The 21429-nt window shown below is 45.3% G+C and overlaps 2 protein-coding genes across 2 annotated transcripts in view; both read right to left on the reverse strand.

Moving 5' to 3' along the window:
- LOC309569450 (phospholipase B1, membrane-associated-like) overlaps positions 1-153 on the reverse strand; it is a gene marked incomplete at its 5' end in the record, with an annotated part of 37788 nt that extends 37635 nt beyond the window's left edge. The window contains one exon of the mRNA XM_082275289.1: positions 66-153. Coding sequence (XP_082131415.1) covers positions 66-153 — 88 coding nt within the window. The remainder of the gene's footprint in view (positions 1-65) is intronic.
- Positions 154-6619: 6466 nt separating this feature from the next.
- SEL1L (SEL1L adaptor subunit of SYVN1 ubiquitin ligase) overlaps positions 6620-21429 on the reverse strand; it is a 74229-nt gene continuing 59419 nt past the window's right edge. Inside the window, exons 17-21 of the mRNA XM_082275297.1 lie at positions 18500-18665; positions 12145-12219; positions 11450-11622; positions 9741-9869; positions 6620-7858 (exon numbers count right to left, since the gene is read on the reverse strand). Coding sequence (XP_082131423.1) covers positions 7628-7858; positions 9741-9869; positions 11450-11622; positions 12145-12219; positions 18500-18665 — 774 coding nt within the window. The 3' untranslated portion in view covers positions 6620-7627. The remainder of the gene's footprint in view (positions 7859-9740; positions 9870-11449; positions 11623-12144; positions 12220-18499; positions 18666-21429) is intronic.

Raw genomic sequence — 21429 nt, forward strand, 5'->3', positions numbered from 1 at the left:
AGAATATATTATGTACTTGTCTTTGATGGATGAGACCTCTTATATTAGCAGGATAAGCCACTCACCATATACGCAGTTCAGGCACAGCATGCAGATTAGTAGGGTCTCCTGTGATGCCGCCATCTTTCTTCTGTCTTCTCTAGTACATTTCATACATTTAATGTCCAGGAGTTGTCAGCCCCCAGCAGGGTAAAAGAAAGGGGAACACAGGGCAATGTGGTCCGTTAGCTGGCTGGCAGCACTAATAGGCATTTCCCTGTAGGGGGTTATTTTGTGCATCAGTTTAATTGCGCTGTCAAAGTCCATACCCCGGAGAGATAGCTCCCGCATGTTTGTGAGAGTTTAGGGGGAGGTTGGGTCATTTTCCTGGCAGAAGAGCTGCAATAATTGTTCGATATAAACTGTTTGTGCAAGATTACGAGACAAAATACATCATCAGCGATTTCTCCCTAATATTATCAATTGCTTATCGCGTTCACCACTTTATAGAGAGCCAACAAGACTTCCACTTCTGGATCAAAGCTCACATATCAACAACATCCAAGGATGCAAAATCTCAACACACATGGGAACATCTGTGATTGCCCATTAATAAATAACCCAATCAATGAAAGAGACTTTTATTTGTAAGGTAAAGACAGTTTTCTACAACCAGGGCCGTGAATGAAGCCATGGGATGAAACATAAGGCGGATGAACTTTTGTTCTTTCCTGTTGGGGCTTCACAGTTTCTAATTGTTGATTATAAAATAGATTTTTAGCAGCAATTCTTCTTTATCATCATTTTATCTGTTGTATTAAACTTTTGCGCGAGCCCTGACGAAGGGGGATTATGTGGGGGAAAACACATTGGCTATCCTTTGCCCTGCTTGTTGAAACCAGTTGAACTATAAAGACTTTGGACTCCTAAGGATTTTCCATTTGGCTTTCTCAACCTATTACACAATTTCTCAGTTCAAGTAAATGTACTCTCCTGGGGGATCACCCATCTTTGTGATGAGATGCGGAATACAGGCCAGTTGGGCTCAAGCCACAACGTTGTCCACATTTTCACAATATGTGAAAAATCTGCATCCAGCACACCTCTGCTTAGGTTCTAATCCTTCACCACTCTATCCAAAACCATAAAGAAAAGTTCTGCCTGTACATAACCTTTAGGTTGCCAAATACTTTATTGGCCTCCATGCTGGCTTGTCACAATGGGTCCCTCAATTTGGAGTGGCAACAGAACAGACAATGAATGCAAAGCTCTTTGGTGCTATTATGGATAATAAATGAGGGCCAGGTATCTGCCCTCCATAGCTTTCCCCCTACTCATCCATCACTAGCCACTGCTTTCCAACCTCTCTCCCCCCTTCCCAATCTTTACATCCCACCTACCCTCTTCTTCTACCTTCTCCTTTTACCACCTTATCTTCTCTCCCTACATTCCCTCCTACCTAACCTTTGCATCACCCCTAACTCCCCTATTCCCAAATTCTCTCCTCCTATGCCAAGTCCCTACACCCCCTCTACCACCTTCTTCTTTGCCGATATACTACCACATGAACCACTCAGTCTTCCTCATGACCACATTAGATCCTATGTTCTAGTATCATCTTATAGGCAGAATCTATAACCAATCTTACCAAACCCTGGAAAAAGTCCTGTTCAGGATTTACAGGTCTCCCTCGTACATATTTAGAGACCTCTGATCCTCTATCGGTAATTTAGATTCACCTGGGCACACACAGTCAGGGCCCTTGAGCTTGGGAAACAGACAAGTCGTGTCTGTTAGAGCTGAAAGGTTGGTGGAAAGCTGTAAAACTGAATGTGGAAGTATGTCACATGGAAAACGTAGCAACGTGTGAAAATTGGTGGGAGGTCCTAGCTGATATTTTAACTCAACATAGAAGAAATTAACATGGCTCATTTAACCTGAGAATAAAAAAAAAAAAAAAAAAAAAAAAAATGCAAATGCTCCCTCTACCATTTGCATCACCCCTAACTCCCCTATTCCCAAATTCTCTCCTCCTACGCCACCTCCCTACACCCCTCCCTTCTTCTTTGCCGATATACTATCACATGCACCAATCAATCTTCCTCATGACCACATTAGGACCCATGTTCCAGTATCATCAGATAGGCAGAATCTGTAACCAATCTTACCAACTTTATCCATGGCCTTACAATACCACTATCTATGCTTTATTCTTAGATCATTGGATACTTTGCCTATTAGCAGAGACACGCTCTGTGAACAACAAAGATCATGTGTTTGGTCACCCAAAAGGGGAAGTTCTGCTGTATTCCTCCTCTCCTCTGCAATATTTGGCTTTTTTTTTCTTTTTAAATGGGGGGGCTGCAGGTACCTGGATTGATAAGATACTTACTCCTGCTTCCGTTCGGATCGCCTGGGCGATCTGTGTGGATGTTCTCCTTTCCCTCCCCACAGTCTTCTGAGACTTGCCACAGGTCCCAGAAGATTGTTGGACCATTCACATGTCGTCATGATACTGTAGTAGCACATTACGACAGACTTACCTGCACAACAAGCCCTCCAGCGCAGCACTGTCATGGCTGTCCAGCGCTTCCATCTTCACCCGGTCTTACTTCAGGGTTCATGGGCCCCGACTGTATGAATGAATGGCTGGGGCCACGATGACGTCAGTTCCTCACATGTGGCCTTGGCACGGAGCTCTGAAGGTGCGGCACGGGTATACCATTCCTTCTGAGCGCATGTGCCGGTGACGTCACTGGCTGCATCCCGTGTGAATATCTCCTAAACAGTGCAAGTTAAGGAGGTAGTCACTGTACCTACAGGTAAACCCTCTTATATGCTTACCTGTAGGTACACGATCAAAAGTGGACTTTACCTCCACTTTAAGATGCCAGAGTCAGGGACTGAAGACCAGTGGAAAAAACAGATCGGGTGAGCATAGGGCTGGATCCTGGGACAGGTAAGTGTCTGTTTATTTAAAGTCAGCAGCTACAGTTTTTGTAGCTGCTGACTTTAAAAAGTTTGAGGAAATATGACTGGAGCTCATCTTTAATGATTATTCTGTATCATTTTATGTTTTTAAGCAGAGTGTCTCAAAGGGAGCCTGGAAAAGTCATATTCAGGATTTACAGGTCTCCCAGGCTCCTCTCATACACATTTAGAGACCTCTAATCCTCTGTCCAGTTTGGGTTTTGCATCTCTCCCTTGGTAATTTAGACTTGCCTGGACACAGAGTCAGGGCTCTTGTGCCTGAGGAATAGACAAGTCATGTCTGTTAGAGCTGAAAGGTTGTATGGAAAGCAGTCAAACTGTATGTGGAGGTAAGTAAAATGGATAACGTATCAACATGGAACTTCTACTGTATGATGTTTCATGCGGTGTGTGAAAATGGGGATGCGGGTCCTAGCTGATATTTGAAATTAACATAGGAAAAAAATATTACCATGGCTCATATAATCGGAGGAAGAAAACAAAACAAGCTGGAGATTCCTTTTCAGATTTTATTACTTGAATAAAACTCACAAGTCGCAGCTCTATGCCAAACCCTGAACTTACACCGTCCAAATACAGGAGCAAAATGTCCTCTCCTGATCAAGCGTACCGGTCACGTACACACAGAGGATGCCATTTACAAATTTCTGAAAGAATCCTGGGGACAAGCAACTGTAAATGCAGAGCATGGCTTCTTCTCTTCGTGTACAGATGTCCAGTTCAGGTTTTGCACCTCTCCCTTGGTGCAATAGGATGAAGGCGCCAAAAAATAACAATGCATTATGCTAATAAACTGCTGTCCCTTTAAATGTGAATGAACACATACAGAAATAAAAAATAATATAAACAGGCGCTGTTTTGCTGTGCTCAATACATAACCACATAGAATGTGAAACAATGATCAAAAAGTGCCCAATATAAATAACACAATGTGGTAATCAGGGACGGCCCGTCCATTTTGGGTGCCACCCCCCCCCCATCCATGCGTCCGGCCCCCTAATCTACATGCAGTGTGCCGGACACATGGATTCCAATCGGGGATTTTTTTTTCTTTTTGAAGCACGTGATTAGAGCTAGAGGCTCTAATAGGCTTCAAAAAATGGTGCGCCCTGAGCCCACCCAGTTGTGTGACAATAGCAAATGAATATTCGCTATTGTCACACTGACTCTCCTCCCAGCCAATCAGGAAGAGGGCTGTGAGGCCCCTTTCCCAATCGGCTGAAAAGGTGAAGCGATCTTACTGGCCAGTGGCCAGGAAGAGGCAGAAGAGACACAGCGGCTCAGCCATCCAGCACTCCCTGGCTTGGCAGGAGGGAGGAGGTAAGGAGGCAGACGGGGGGAGGAATGTGTCACCTGACTGACTGACCTGACCGACCCGGGGGGGGGGTTTGGGCATTGGTTTGCCACCCCCCCTGAATTCCAGCGTGCCAGCTGCCACTGGTGGAAATATGATGGGATTATATAAGTGAATACAAATAAATCAACAAAACCAAATAAGTGAAGAGAGAATTACATCATTGATCCAAAAAGAAAAAAAAATCCAGTGTAGATATAGGTGAAAAAACTTTAAAGATACTCCTCCACCAGGTGCTGCTAAGGGGACGTGGTTTATTTTCACCCTGTGAGTAGTGTAGAACACATATATGCACACCAGAAAACTTCAGGCCCCCAGGACCTATATCACTTTCATATAAGATATTCACAAACGCCACAAGCGACCTCTGGCCAAATGCATTGCGGGCTGGTTGTGTTCTCGGTGAAAGGCATGCCGGCCGCAACCACAGGAGCCAGATTCAGGGGACAGAGTCAGCTGTTTGATGCGGAAAGTAATGTCTGTTCTCTAGTTGCTTGTGGCGTTTCTCACCAGTGCCAGGATGGGCACTGTATAATGTAAGCAGGTTATCCTTCTGTTCTTACTTTTTGACAATAATCGGGATTATCTCTTTTCTGTGTCTTCTATGTATTGATGATCTTCAATTGTGGATATCCTGGGGTGTTACAGTAGTGGAATGCGAATATCTTATATGAAAGTGATATAGGTCCTGGGGGCCTGAAATTTTCTGGTGAGCATATGTGTTCTACACTACTCACAGGGTTAAAATTACCACATCCCCTTTGCACCTGGTAGAGGAATATCTTGAAAGTTTTTTCACCTATATCTACACTGGATTTTTTCATTATTTTTTTGGATCAATGATGTAATTGGACTCTTCACTTATTTGGTTTTGTTGATTTATTTGCATTCACTTATATAAATCACATTATATTACCACATTGTGTTATAAATTTATATTGTGCACTTTTTGATCATTGTTTCACGTTCTATGTGGTTATGTATTGAGCACAGCAAAACAGCACATGTTTATATTATTATTTTTGACCTCTCCCTTGGTAATTTAGACTCGCCTGGGCACACACAGTCAGGGCTCTTGAGCCTGGGGAACAGACAAGTTGTGTCTGTTAGAGCTGAAAGGTTGGTGGAAAGCTGTCAAACTGTATGTGAAGGCTGACAAGTATTAGGCTTGGACAGCCTGATAGTGTAGTTAGTGCCAGGACATAGCTAGGATTTGGCTTTTTTGGAATTTTTTTTGTAATTAATTTTGGATCACTGTACAGCACTTGTAAATAGCGCAAATATACACACCACTGTTTGCCACTACTTTGCTGGACTGGCATCTGTGCCTGAGGGTGTGTTCACCCCAGGGAGATTGGTACCTGCTACCTATCCCCAGCTCACAGTATGTAAGAAGGGATAACGTATAAATGTGGATTTCATTGAATAGGAAGCTTCATGGCGTGTGTGGAAATGGGGGGCCTAGCTAATATTTGAACTCAACATAGGGGAAAAAAAAAAAAAAACAACAACATGGCTCATATAACCCGGAGAATAAAAAAACAAAAGAAAAATATCAAAAACAGGCAGAGATTTTTTTTTTAGATTTTATTAATGAAATAAAACGTCACAGCTCTTTGCCGAACCCTGAATTTACACTGTACAAATACAGCAGCATCATTTCCTCTCCTGGTCAAGCATACCGCTCACGTACACAGAGATGATGCAGTTTACAACTTTCTAAAAGAATCCTGAGGACAGGCAACTTTATATGCACAGCATGGCTTCGTCTGTTCATGTACAGATGTCCAGTCCTGGTTTTGCACCTCTCTCTTGGTAATTAAGACTCACCTGGGCACACACAGTCAGGGCTCTTGAGCCTGGGGAACAGACAAGTCGTGTCTGTTAGAGCTGAAAGGTTGGTGGAAAGCTGTCAAATGGTGCATGTTGATTTTGATTGTGTAGTTAGTGCCAGGACACAGCTAGGATTTGGTTTGTTGGAGGTTTTTTTTTTCGGTTTGGATTACTGTACAGCACTTTCTAAATAGCAAAAATAAACACACCACTGTTTGTCACTACATTGCTGGACTGGTATCTCTGGCTGGTGTGCTCACCCCCAGGGAGGTTGGTACCTGCTACCTATCCTCCACTCACAGTATGTAAAACGAAACACGTAGCAGTGTGGATCTCATTTTTTAGGACTTTTCATCCCCGTGTGTGAAAATGGGGGGGGGGGGGGGGCCTAGCTGATATTTAAACTCAAAATAGGAAGAATATAAACACAGCTCATTAAACCTGAGAAAAAGAAGCCAGAGATTTATTTTCAGATTTTATTACTTAAATAAAACTCACAAGTCACAGCCCTTTGCCGAACCCTGAATTTACACTGTACAAATACAGCAGCACTATTTCCTCTCCTGATCAAGCGTACCTGTCACGTACACACAGAGGACGCAGTTTACAAGTTTCTGAAAGAATCCCGAGGACGGGCAACTGTATATGCACAGCATGGCTTCTTCCGTTCATGTACAGAAGACAGGTACACTTGGCAGCCAGTAGGTTAGAGAGGGTTTTCCAAAGGGACAGCACAGAGAGTCTTCCAGAGGAAGCCATCGTTACCCAGTAACATTTGCAAACGAATAGGCAGATGTCTGAAGCCGCTGGCACAGTCCTTTATGCAAGTGACTAACAGAAACAAGAAAAAAAAAATGCTGAAACCAAAAAATGTTATCTTTTCAGCATCAACTGGGTTCATATAAAATCAGTAAGAAGTATGCCTCCACCTAGAGTTGCTGATCGAATAATGGTGAAGCCCTATAAAAGGTGCCCCCATGTCCGCAGAACTCCTGCTCAGCTGGATACAGATTGGGAAAATGAGAGTCCTATTAGTGCCACCTGCCACCCCATCTATAGGAAACACCCAGGCGTATGGTCTGACTATGGGACGGTTACATTATGTGCAGACTGGCAGGAATTGCGTCACTGGACATGTGGAAAGCAAAACCAGAGCGACGTCCATCCCCACAGCCTTCGATAAAAGCCCAGGCTCGGCACTGAAATTCTGAATAAAAAGTATTTGTAGAGTTCCATAAGTCTGTAATAAATAATGGAAATCACTGCGGACTGTGCTCTGCTGTTTAAAATAAGCTTTTTTTTTTTTTTCTTTGTACAGCAAACAAACAATGACAAAGAAGAGAGCAAAAAACTGATCTCGCTTTCGTTTCAGATGTCACTCGGTGTGGCCAAGTGGTTGCATATGTTCAGATCGGAGCCGACTCCTGGAAGCCTTTGGGACAGTCCGTGGTAACATCAAGTGACGCCATGTCATTGTGGTGCCTGGTCTTCCTGCGGCTGTTGCTGGGGCTGATCTTGCTGTGGAGGAGGGGGGTCTTGTGCGGCAGGTCTGGGTGCTGGAGGTCGCGGGACCACCTGTGGCTGTCTTTGCCGGTAAGCGATAACTGTTCCCAGGAGTAATGCGATGATGGTCATGAGATAGAGGTCCCATTCTGGCCCCAGTAACTGATCCATATCAACACGGGACATGACTTCCTTCACCTGATGGAGGAACAGGGGACACACATTAGAAGTAGGGACGGGGGGGGGGGGGCTATGCTAAGACTCATGTCAGCAGTTTTCACCCTAAACAAAGGAAAATTAATCCAAAAATAACAGCTCAGTCTAAACTAAATCTTTAGTGTGCAGTGGCTGAATGGTTTAGCTACAACTCCATTAAAAGGTTATTACAAGATTAACAATCTTTGAATCACAAAGGGCACAGAAATGGCACAAATTCAACAGATAGTAAAAGCAGAACTGGCACAGACCACAAATGATTCCAAGTGTCAGGTAGAGGAAATTTGCTAATTTACATATTAGCAGCCCTTCCCAGCTGTACCAACTGAGAAAAAGTTTCTCGGGCTTATATGGTGTGCTGGTGTCCAAAGAAGTCTGGTCCATGCAGATAGGAGCAAGTCCACAGTCCCAATGCAAGCTGTATCACAAACCATTGAGTACTGTCCGAGTGTCCGTGGTACTTTCTTTTTCTTTTTTTGCACTAAAATCCAAATCTTTCAGGACAAGGTTTTTGGTGGGTGTAACCCCTTCTTCAAGGTCCAAGCAGTATCATGGACACTTGTAGGGCACTAATATGGCTACAATCACCTTAAACAAGCCGTATCACAAACTCCACCCACACACTGATAATGTCACCTTATTCCTAGAAACTGGTCTAGCACCTCCCCTTTTTAAAGTATTTTACCCTAGAACTGGGCTTAGTCTTAAGACATGGGTGCTCAACCTGAGGCCCTCCAGCTGTTGCAAAACTACAAGTCCCATTAAACATTGCAAGGCTGAAAAGTTACAAGCATGACTCCCAAAGGCAGAGGCATGATGGGACTTTTAGTTCCACAACAGCTTAAGGACAACAGGTTGAGCACCCATGTCTTAGGAGTTCTCCATCTATACAGCTAATACATGTCTGACTTTATTCTGGGTGATACAATTTCCTCGTTCACACATTGTCTCTTTCTGCAAGTCTGTCTACATTTCCCTCCTTCCCTCCATCCATCCATCCATTTCCCTCTGTATCTCTCCTCCCATCTCTCTCCCCACGTCCCCTAAATCTCCCTCTACCCCATCCCCCTCCCCCCTCATCCCCTACATCTCTCTCCCTCTCTGCCTCTCCCCACATCCCCTACATCTCACTCTCTCTCCCCCCCAGTCCCCTACATCGCCCCCCCCGTCCCCTACATCTCACTCCCCCCCCCCGTCCCCTACATCTCTCTCCCCCCCCACCAGGTCCCCTACATCTCCCCCTCCCCCCCCCCCCCCAAGTCCCCTACATCTCCCCCTCCCCCCCCCCCCAAGTCCCCAACATTTCACCCCCCCCCCCCCAAGTCCCCTACATTTCACTCACCCCCCCCCCATCTCACACTCTCTCCCCCCCCATCTCACACTCTCTCCCCCCCCCATACATCTCACACTCTCCCCCCCCACCCCATACCCTACATTTCACTCCCCCCCCCCAGTCCCCTACATCTCTCTCTCCCCCTCCCTGTCTTCTACATCTCCCCCCCCCCCATCTCATTCTCCCCCCCCCCCCACCATCCCCCCTGCCGCTACAACCCCCCCGCCCCCAACATCTCTCTCCCCCTGCCCCTCCATGTCTCGCTCTCCCCCCTCGCCCTCTACATCTCTCTCTCCCCACCTTCCCCTTCACCGGCTACATCTCTCTCAGGTAGGTAGGTACACAGGTACATGGACATACTGTAGGTCACACAATACACACCCCAAAATCAGAGAAGGAATGGTCTGCATAAGCAGATGTCGCAGACTCCCATTCTTGGTTACATGCACAGACTTTGCTCCTACGGTGGGTGACTCACATTCACCTACATACATACATACATACATACATACATGCGTGTGTGCGACTTACATTCAGTTCCTGCATGTACTGTGTAGCGTACAATACTCCCAGTTTACAGAGCGCCAGGAAGACAGGGACCTGTGCGTCTGGGCTGGCCTCAGCTGCCATATCATAAAACCTCTTGGCCAAATGAATGTCCTAAAAAGAGGGGACAGAGAGAGAGAGAGAGAGAAACTGTTAAGGCTGAACTGCATGCAGCTATAAAAAGACGAAGAACAATACAGCTCTGATTTCATTAGAACATCATTTGGTGCATTTTTTTAAATTCAAACACCACAAAGTACCAGAATGTAGCCGGACATCAATCCCTGTACAACAGAGCTCAGACTGGCGAGGAGTCAACCAGTTGTGCTGCACTGCAATTTACATTATATCGGTTAATGTTATTGAACTGCAGACAGGGTGACTCTGTGTGGCAGAGCTGTGTAAATCACAGAACAGGATGGACAGAAATACAAAACCTATGGTAGGTTTTACAGCTATCATATGTATTTCATCTGAATATTGATCTGATTTCTTTGACTTCTTCCCATCAATTTTAACCATCTTCCCTGTCCCTGCTGAAGAAAAGCAGGCCCAAACCATGATGCTGCCACCACCATGTTTGACAGTGGGGATGGTGTGTTCAGGGTGATGAGCTGTGTTGCTTTTACGCCAAACATAACGTTTTGCATTGTTGCCAAAAAGTTTGATTTTGGTTTCATCTGACCAGAGCACCTTCTTCCACATGTTTGGTGTCTCCCAGGTGGCTTGTGGCAAACTTTAAACGACACTTTTTATGGATGTATTTAAGAAATGACTTTCTTCTTTCCACTCTTCCATAAAGGCCAGATTTGTGCAGTATACGACTGATTGTTGTCCTATGGACAGAGTCTCCCACCTCAGCTGTAGATCTCTGCAGTTCATCCAGAGTGATCATGGGCCTCTTGGCTGCATCTCTGATCAGTGTTCTCCTTGTATGAGCTGAAAGTTTAGAGGGACGGCCAGGTCTTCGTAGATTTGCAGTGGTCTGATACTCCTTCCATTTCAATATTATCGCTTGCACAGTGCTCCTTGGGATGTTTAAAGCTTGGGAAATCTTTTTGTATCCAAATCCGGCTTTAAACTTCTCCACAACAGTATCTCGGACCTGCCTGGTGTGTTCCTTGTTCTTCATGATGCTCTCTGCGCTTTAAACGGACCTCTGAGTCTATCACAGTGCAGGTGCATTTATACGGAGACTTGATTACACACAGGTGGATTCTATTTATCATCATTAGTCATTTAGGTCAACATTGGATCATTCAGAGATCCTCACTGAACTTCTGGAGAGAGTTTGCTGCACTGAAAGTAAAGGGGGCTGAATCATTTTGCACGCCCAATTTTTCAGTTTTTTATTTGTTAACAAATAAAAAAGTTTAGTTAAGTTTGAAATATTCAATAAATTTCGCTCCACTTCATGATTGTGTCACACTTGTTGATTCTTCACAAAAAATTACAGTTTTATATCTTTATGTTTGAAGCCTGAAATGTGGCAAAAAGGTTGCAAAGTTCAAGGGGGCCGAATACTTTCGCAAGGCACTGTATATATACACATACATACACGCTATACAGACACATTATATATAATTATACACACACACACACACATATACACAGACATATTGTATATACACACGTAAATATATTACACATACTTTTAGGTCACATGCTGTATAAAGGTCTCACTCCTCACTGACCTGTTTGATGCCCAGACCCTTCTCATGCATGTATCCCAGGTTGAACATGGCCTGGGCACTGTGCTGCTGCTCTGATGCCAGGCGGTAATGAATGAACGCCGTCTCGTAGTCTACCTCCGTCCCGTAGCCGTAGTAATGATAGTCACCCAGCTTTAGCCGCGCCAGCGTGTACCCTGCAAGACACCAAGACACAAATTACTGCAGTGTTATTTCCTGTGAAATTAATGAAAGTCACAAGGTGCATGTCCAGACAAGACTTTTTTTGGGCCGATATATTTTTCATTTATTTTTGATGTGGGATCACCTGCAGTGAATTTGCAGCAGTTTACTTAGACTCCTTCGTAGTGGCGTATGCCCATTGATTATCTTGGCGCCTGATCCTTCTTTGGTACAGAATTCTATTCGAAAATTATTCAAATTCGATATGAAAACGATTCAAATTTAGTCCGAAAGTGTGTTTTTTGTTTCGGATTCCTTTTAAATTCATCACTATTGTAATTCGGATACATCCGAAATTCCGAACAATGTAAAATTCGCTCAAATTTCAATTAGGAACAAAACAACATGTCTAGCTTTAATCCACTCCATCAAAAAAAACAAAAAAAAAAAAGAAAAAAAACCCCACACAACCCAGTTTGGACTGGACATTCGCTTTATATGGCAGATATATCTTCATGTAAAATATCTGCACTAACCTTGAGCGGCGGCTCGGTTCCAATGTAGCAGAGCTCTGGGGAAGGTCTCATTCTCACCGACCAGAGAGGCTTCTTCTGTGGACAGAGATGAAGAAGGTTACATTTCTGAAGCGGTCGGGGAGGGAGGGGGCAGCACATGTGACAAGGAACATGCTTATAGGAGGAAAAAGCACAGTGACAGACAGATGAGCTGCTGTCCAATCACAGTGTGGGGGGCTGGGAGAAGACCAAGCATTATTGCTTGACTGCAGGAGAGAAATGTCAGGTCACCACCAGCCTGGCTCTACCGTCTGGCACCTATATAAAAAACCTCAGGGCCGGGTGGACAGAAAACCTCAGGGCCGGGTGGACAGAAAACCTCAGGGCCGGGTGGACAGAAAACCTCAGGGCCGGGTAGACAGAAAACCTCAGGGCCGGGTAGACAGGAAACCTCAGGGCCGGGTAGACAGGAAACCTCAGGGCCGGGTGGACAGGAAACCTCAGGGCCGGGTGGACAGGAAACCTCAGGGCCGGGTGGACAGGAAACCTCAGGACTGGATGGACAGGAAACCTCAGGGCCGGGCGGACAGGAAACCTCAGGGCCGGGCGGACAGGAAACCTCAGGGCCGGGCGGACAGGAAACCTCAGGGCCGGGCGGACAGGAAACCTCAGGGCCGGGCGGACAGGAAACCTCAGGGCCGGGCGGACAGGAAACCTCAGGGCCGGGCGGACAGGAAACCTCAGGGCCGAATGGACAGAAAACCTCAGGGCCGAATGGACAGAAAACCTCAGGGCCGGATGGACAGAAATACAAAGCCTTTGGCAGCTAAAACATCTTCCTTATATGTAATTAATCTGTGCATTGGCGGTTTTCCTGGAATTTAGAGTTAGACTGAATTTCCGAGTTTAACCCATTGGCGCAGAGCCCACGCAAATATGCGGCCTCTCAGCAGCCGGGCCTTGGCACAGAGCGGCCACATATTTGGGTGCAAAAGTGCCAATACAGCTGTGCCGATAGCACGCTCCTGGCACAGTTACTGGAAAGCTCCCTTTCACCGCTTGCAATCGGGAGCTTTCCGATCACATGACCACAGCGAAAGCCAATCATGGCGGTCACATGACCACAAGCCCCGCCCTGACTCCCGGGATTCTAAACACCTTTAAGGGATGGCAGACGCCTGGTTCTAAGGGGTTAGTTAAGTAGGTAGAAGCAAGTAGAACCTAAACTCCTCTGAAGCCTTCTAGTCAACAATGGAATATATCCATTCATCCCTTTACACACTACTGACATTTCTCTCAAGGATCAGATCTACAATGCCGGGACAAAGTCACCCAGGGCCCAGGGCAAAGATACCAAACTGCAGCTCCCTGCAACCCCCCAAATATGCACACAGATGGTCTTCTGCAGCTAGGATTCCATTCCAAGCTGTCACTGCTTGTCTCAGCATTTGCTGCACCGCTCCGGGTCTGCCAGCTGGGTTTCACTTATAGGTAAGACTGTGCAATGACATCATGGAATCTTCCTGCAGTGACTTCAGTGATTAAACTGCTGCCATTGCCCTGCCAGCTTATATCAGTGGAGACTGGGGAAGCCCCTCCTCCTCCTCGCCGTGCATACCCGCTATACGATGCATGTTCTATTAAGGGTGGGATTTATCTCTAAAGGTTCAATGCATGTTTTACAGCACTTTCTTAAAGCAGTATTAAACCTAAAATGCGATAAATTGCAGCTTACCAATCATTTGATTTGGTGGCTGCAGTCGTTTTTCTTTTATTTTCCCTCTGTTTTCACCTGGTGATCTGGCCAGTAACACACCTATTTTAAAGTGGCTTCACTCTGGATGAAGGTGCACAGGGGGGCACCTTTGGACAGCAGCATTGTCAGTCTGGGGGGTGGGGAGTGCCAGATGGACTAGCAGATTTAGATACACAAATTGGAGCCAATCTCCAGCTAACACTGCAGCAACACTTTTTTTTTCTCCTTTTGAGAAAAATGATTAAACCACTTTAAGACCGGAAAGATTTGCCCCCTTCCTGACCAGGCCATATTTTGCAATTCGGCACTGTTTTACTTTAACTGACAATTGCGTTGTCGTGCAACGCTGTACCCAAATGATTGATGTTTTTCCCACAAACAGAGCTTTCTTTTGGTGGTATTTGACCACCTGTGCAATTTTTATTTTTTGTGCTATAAACAAAAAGAGCGACAATTTTGAAAAAAAAAAAAAAAATTTAAAAATCAAAAATTTAACATTTTAGGCCAATCGCAATAAGCGTATTTTGATTGGTTTGCGCCTACTAACTACGGAAAGATTTGTCATTTTTATAGTTTTTTTTTTTAGCGGGACTGCGACATTGCGGCGGACAGATCGGACCCTTAACTGACATTTTTGGGGGGGACCAGTGACATTACTACAGTAATCAGTGGTAAAAATATGCACTGTTACTATAATAATGACATTGGCAGGGAAGGGGTTTAATCCCTGTGGGAGATCAAGGGGTTAAATGTGAGCCTAGGGGAGTGATTCTAACTGTGGGGGGCGTGGCTTCTGAAATGATCACAGAGACATGTGATCCTATATAGAAGGATCACAGGCGCTCTATGATCATTTCAGGGAGAAGAACGGTCAGCTGGGTTTACAACAGCTGACCGTTCTCTCTCAGCGGGGAACGATCGTTGTTGTCAGGCGGCATTTGGAGCCGCCTGCTCGCTGCATCGGCTTCCCCGCTCGCCCCCTAGCCCCATGCTCGCGACCGACGTATAGTTATGGCGATTCGCGCAGGAGTGGCGGCCTGGCGCAGTACAACTACGGTGGGCGGTCGTAAAGCGGTTAAGTGAATAAATACAACTGATCATGGGAATCTCCCCCCATCAGTGGTAAATGGTTTGTTTCATCCCTGCCATTGCTACATCTGCAGGAGAGCTTGGTCTGTTGAAAAATAACAGACTTACTGGGTGGATCACCAGGGGGAAGCAAAAGAAAGAAAGCATAAAAAAGGAAAAAAAACGAATGCAGCCCTCACATCTAAGAATTGGTAAGCTGCAAAATAATAAAATGTTTGCTTTTGAATTTAAAGTGGTTGTAAAGTTTTTCACCTTTATGCATTCTATGCACGAAGGCAATAAACTTTCAGGGTGCAGCTCCCCCAAAAGCACCTCCTAAATCTTGCCTAAGCCCGATCTTGATACAGCGATGTGCATGAGAGCCTAAGCTCTCCTGGGATTCTCGCTCCTGATTGGCTGAGATAGCAGCGAGAGCCATTGGCTGGTAAGGAGAGAGCGAGGGGTGGGACTGAGCCATGCCTTGTGTGTTCCATAGACCCACAGAGGCGGCTTTGGAGTGACAACGCACGAGTGCCCCAAAGCACTTGGGCAGGGGGAGTGGCCAGAAGCATTGGCAGGGTACCCAATAAGAAGAGGATTGGGGCTGCTCTGTGCAAAACCATTACACAGAGCAGGCAAGTATGATGTGTTTATTAATCTAAAGGAAAAAAAAACAAGGCTTTATACAGTAACCTTTATCACCAATTGCATGTCAGTTTATGGATGTGCAGCAAATGGTGAATCAGACTCTCGGTGTCTATAATAAAACAGTAAATACATTCAGGTCGTTATCACCGGGCAAAGGGCTTCTGAATGAGGAGATTAGTAACGTTCTGTTTATAAAACTCATCTACTTATTACCTTTGGCCACTTAGGACTAAAGCACGCCTCCAAATGACTTGTAAGAATTCAGGCACTTCTGCCTTGCAGCACTGAGGTCCTGGTTTAAATCCCAGCCAGGACACAATCTGCATTGAGTTTGTATGTTCTGATGCTGGGGGTGGATTTCCAACCACTCCCCAAAGACATGCTGTAGGTTCATTGGCTGCTGTCTACATAGTTTCTAGTATAGGTATGCATGCATGCCATATACAGCCCTTAGACTGTAAGTTCCCTGAGGGCAGGGACTGATGTGTATGTACCGTATAGCTTTGCATGCATTTTGGCGCTATAAATTGTAATGAAGAAAAAAAATAAAAATAAATATGGATGGAATGTCAGAGATAACCCCAAATATTAGATGCAATCAATTCAGCCAAGCGCTTACTCCGAAGGGGAAGGCCGGCGTGCTGCTCTCCTCAGACGGGGAACTCCAACTGTGATACATACATCAGGGCTCTAATGAAGGGAGCTTGAGTCCCGAAACGCGCTAGCGGTCTCATCTACAAGGACGTGTTCCATTTCATCTGTGGTAGAATCTTTTAATGCGATTTTATACTCTTCTCGTCTGTGAGTATGCATTTGGCATTTTAATAAAACATTTTATACGGTGACCACGGGTAATGCACTAGGTGTTGTGCCTTCTTTTCTTTCTCTTATGTATCCCAAATATTACATGACTTAAAGGGGTAAACCCCTTAGGCTCCGTTCACATCTAGGCGTTTTGGGGCGTTTTTGGGGCGTTTTTCTGCTCTAGGATCAGCTCTCAAAACGCCCAACAAGACAAATCCTATTCATTTCAATGGCCCCTGTTCACATCTGAGTGTTTTGACGCTGTATACAAAACGCCCAACGCTCAAAAAAGTACATGAGCTTCTTTTTGGGCAGATTACAGGCGTTTTCCATTGATCTCTATTCAATCTAAAAACGCCTGCACAAAAATCGCGGTAAAAAACGCCACGCTCAGGTGTGAATGTAGCCTTAGTTTAAAAATAAATAAAAATAAACAAACATGCCTATACTCCTGGGGGGTGATTATACCCCCCCCCCCCCCCCCACGTGGGGACCTCGGCTTTTACCCGCCTCAGCCCCGGGTTAGACAGTTGCCTTTGTAAAAAACAGTGGGGTGTTGGCGCTTAAACGGTGTAAGAACAATTGTACTACAATAAGGGACAAAAAGGGGAGGGGGGGGGAACATAAAGATAGCAGGCACGGGGGGGGGGGGGGATTAAAAGTCCATGTGCATGTCCCAGGGATGAAGGGCATTAAAAAGGACTGTGTGAAAGTCCATCTAGGGCAGGGGTCTTCAAACTATGGCCCTCCAGTTGTTTGGGAACTACAATTCCCATCATGCCTAGTCATGTCTGTGAATATCAGAGTTTTACAATGCCTCATGGGACGTGTAGTTCCGCAACAGCTGGAGGGCCGTAGTTTGAGGATCCCTGATCTAGGGGATCCAGAACAGTTCCAGGGATGGATGGATGGATGGTTGTTGCTCAGGGCAGGCTCTCTGGAAGAGTGAAGTTAGCTCTGCATAGATATGAATGAAAGAAAGGGAGAAAAGGATAACTTTGTAACACTTACCTCCATGTGAGTTACTACATTTTTTAACACTGTAATAAATTTTGTTTGAAAGAAAGGGAGAGCGCCTCTGAGTGCAGACAGTTGCCTTTGGGGTGGTCTCATTTCCTCCCATAATAACCGGGTCATTTCCTATCATTTGTAAGTATTTATTTATATCCATATTTATTTGGAATAATTTGTTATATCCTTTTGCTTATATGCGTTTTTGTTTTCTAATACTAGCCTACATTTACAGTTATAAATTTTAAATCGCTCCTGAAGAGTGGACCACGAGCCACGAAACGCGTAGAGCTTATGAATAGAAGATACACTATTTGGAGACTGACTACATGTTTATGATATACTATATTTATAATACAGCTATTTATGATTATAAAAAAGTATTTATATGAACTCATTTACCCCATGTCTTATTCTCCATCTGTTTATGTCTATATTTATTATCCATATCTGTATTTTATACTTTTGTGTCAATCATGAAACATCCAAAAAATTATTAATCATCCTAGGATTTCAAATTCTCTCTATACTTAGAACAATGACTGACCTCACTTAAAGTCCCACGACCATTACCTTCAGTCTCTAAACATGCCTATACTTTCCTGCTCTGTGCAATCCTTTTGCACAGAGCAGCCCCAATCCTTTTCTTCTGGGGTGCCCTGCTGACGCTCCATGCCCCTCCTCTTCATTGGGTGCCCCCACAGAAAGCTGCTTTACCTGGGGGCACCCATGGGAGCTCGCTCCTGAGTCCCGTTGCTGCATCCATTGACACAGACAGCGGGACTTGGCTCCACCCCCTGCTTCCATGTCAGTGTATTTGATGGACAGCAGTGGGAGCCAATGGCTCCTGCAGCTATCAATTTGTCAAATGAGGAGAGAGGCAGTGGCTGGAGTTGCTGCTCTCGTGCACAGCGCTGGATCGGATCGGGCTCAGGTTAGAAAAAAGGGGAGGTCTGGGGGGGGGGGGGGGGGGAGCTGCAGCACAGCAGGTTTTTCACCCTAATGCATAGAAAAGCCTTGAGGTTTTACAACCACTTTAACCCTTTCTGTATTACACCTCACGGGTTTCACAATAACAAAATCCCTTACGCTGGTCCAGGATGAAGGCCGCGTTGCTCTGTGCCACCTCATAGCCTTGCTCAGCCAGTAACAGGTACTGCACTACAGCCGCGTTGGCATTTCCATTCTTGTAGCTGTTATACGCCGTCATCAACCTCTCAGACCAGCGGCCGCGCTCACAAACGTTCTTGAACAGCTGGGCAGAGAAGAAGGAAAACAAGTGAAGAGGACTGAAAGCCTAGGACAGGATAACAGGCTGGAGGGTGCAGGGAAGCAGATACAGCCTTTTTTATATCTGTCTTCTGACTCCATCTTGTCAATGACCTTTTATATACTACTTTAACCACTTAAGCCCCGGGAGATTTTACCCCCTTCCTGACCAGGGCCTATTTTGCGATTCGGCACTGCGTGACTTTAACGGACAATTGCGCGGTCGTGCGACGCTGTCCCCAAATGAAATTGATGTCCTTTTTTTCCCACAAACAGAGCTTTCTTTTGGTGGTATTTGATCACCTGTGCGATTTTTTGATCATGCGCTATAAACAAAAAAATAGCGACAATTTTGCAAAAATAACAATATTTTTCAAATTTTTTTTATATGAAATTCCCCCCCAAAAAAAAAAAAAAAAAAAAAAAAAAAAAAAAATCACAAAAAGCGTATTTTGATTGGTTTGCGCAAATGTTATTGCGTTTGCTAACTAAGGGAAAGATTGTCATTTTTATTGTTTTTTTTTTTTATAACGAGTAATGGCGGCGATCTGCTTTTTTTTTGCGGGACTGCGACATTGCGGCGGACAGATCAGACCCTTGACTGACATTTTTGACACTTTTGGGGTTACCAGTGACATTACTACAGTAATCAGTGCTATACATATTCACTGTTACTGTAAAAATGACACTGGCAGTGAAGGGGGTTAACTTTATTTGAGAGGGAGGGGTTAAGTGTGTCCCTAGGGGCATGCTTCTAACTGTGATTGGATGTGGCTGTGTGTGTGTAACAGCAGAGATCTACGGTCCTACATAGCAGGACCGTATGATCTGTGCTGTTACACAGGGGAGAATGACAGGCGGCTTTGTTTACACTAGCCGCCTGCCTTTCTCCCGCTGTACCGGAGGATCGCTAGTGAGCGGCGGACATCGGGGGGGGGTCCGTGAGCGAGCGGGAGCCCGCCTCTGGCGGTGCGCGCTTGCTCCCTAGAGCCTCACAGGCTAGTGACGTACCCATACGTCACTTTGCCTGTGAGGGGCTGACTGCCGCCGTATATAGTCGGGCAGCAGTCGGCAAGCGGTTAATGTCCCTTTAAAATAGTTAAGGCGCAAGCTGGCCCCCACAAACTATTTACTGCACTTGCTGGCTGAGCTGTATTACCTCTAGGTAGCCTCAGATAGTTAGAGTATACAGCTGTGTTCCGGCAGTGGGACCGGAACTTTCCGTCTCACTACTAGAACAAAATAAGAGTTGGGCGCCATTCATCGGAAGCTATGTTTTCTATGGACGAATACAAAGCTTTCTCTGATTGGCTGAGGCGGAGATCATGATGTCATCCATTTTTTTGCCACACGGTATTTGCGCAGCAGTCTTTTTAAACACAATTTTTGGGACAAAATACACTTTTTTTTTTTTTTAATTATAATGCAAAAAAACACAATACATAACCAAATGTTTTTGTAAAATATAAAAAGATAATGTCCCGCCGGGTAAATAGATACCAAACATGTCATGATTTAAAATTGCGCACGCCCGTGCAGCGGTGACAAACGCCGCACATTTTACTATAAATAGGCGACGCTTTGAATGCCTTTGCAGGTTATCACTTTGAATCCACAGAGGAGGTCCAGTGCTAGAATTACTGCCTGTGATCAGACGTTTGCAGCCATATTTCATATGTTTGGGACGATTGCTGTCTGCATGCGGGACAGACGCACACGTTCGCCTTTGCGTGCTAGCACGGGGGTACTTTTACTTATTTTTTTATTATTAATTCAATTTAATTTTTTACACTTTTTTTTTTCTTTATTAGAGCCGGTTCACATAGCAGCGACCCGACTTGCTGGGGCGACCTGTGAGGTCGCGGTGCGCAGCGCGACCTCGGAGAGACCTGCACGGACTTCATATCATTGAAGTCAATGCAGGTCGCCCCAAAGAAGCTCAGGACCCTTTTTCTAAGTCGGAGCGACTTGTGTCGCTCCTATTGGAACGGTCCTGTGCTAATCTATGGCAGGCGACCCACGGCGACTTGTCAGGTGACCAAGTCGCCCCAGTGTGAACCGGCTCTTACTGTCACAAGGAATGTAAACAAACATTCTTGTGATGTGACAGCAAAAGGCAGGTACTCTTTTATGGAGAGATATGGGGTGAATAAGACCCCAGATCCCTCCTTTGCACTTAAAAAGCATTCAAAATGCCAGGATGGGCATTTTTTTAATACTTTCGATTTTCAAAAAAATGGCACCAGTGACAGCCAGGTAATCCGGAAGTGATGTCATGTTACTATAGCAGAGACCAGATCAAAGCCGACTGCGGTTTTGTATGGGTCTCCGGGCAGCTGACAGACGAGCCGGCTGGAAGCTCGGTTCCCCCGGTGGGACAGGAGAGTGAGAGAGAGCTGCAGAAGATGGCAGGACGTTCCCTCCTGCTGCTTCTAAAAGCAATCGAGTGGCTAGTTAGCCACTCAGATTGCTATTAGAAGAGAGCAGAGCGTCCGTTCTAAAAAACAGTACTGGGATGACACCTGCAGCTGCGCCCATTATCCAAGCACAACCACTTGGAAGTCAAATGATGTACAAGTACGTGATTTGGCAGTAAGTGGTGAAATGTGATTGTGGACAGATAGAACAGGTATATGTACTTTAAAGCTTTGCAAACTACTTCTACGCCTAATGTATGTGCATTCTAATTAGTAAAAGGACTGCAATGCTGCACCAATAAAAAATGAACTGTGATTTGTAGATGTGGGTCG

Source organism: Pelophylax lessonae (assembly GCF_965119305.1).
Source record: "Pelophylax lessonae genome assembly, chromosome: 13".
In the NCBI taxonomy this organism is placed as follows: domain Eukaryota; kingdom Metazoa; phylum Chordata; class Amphibia; order Anura; family Ranidae; genus Pelophylax; species Pelophylax lessonae.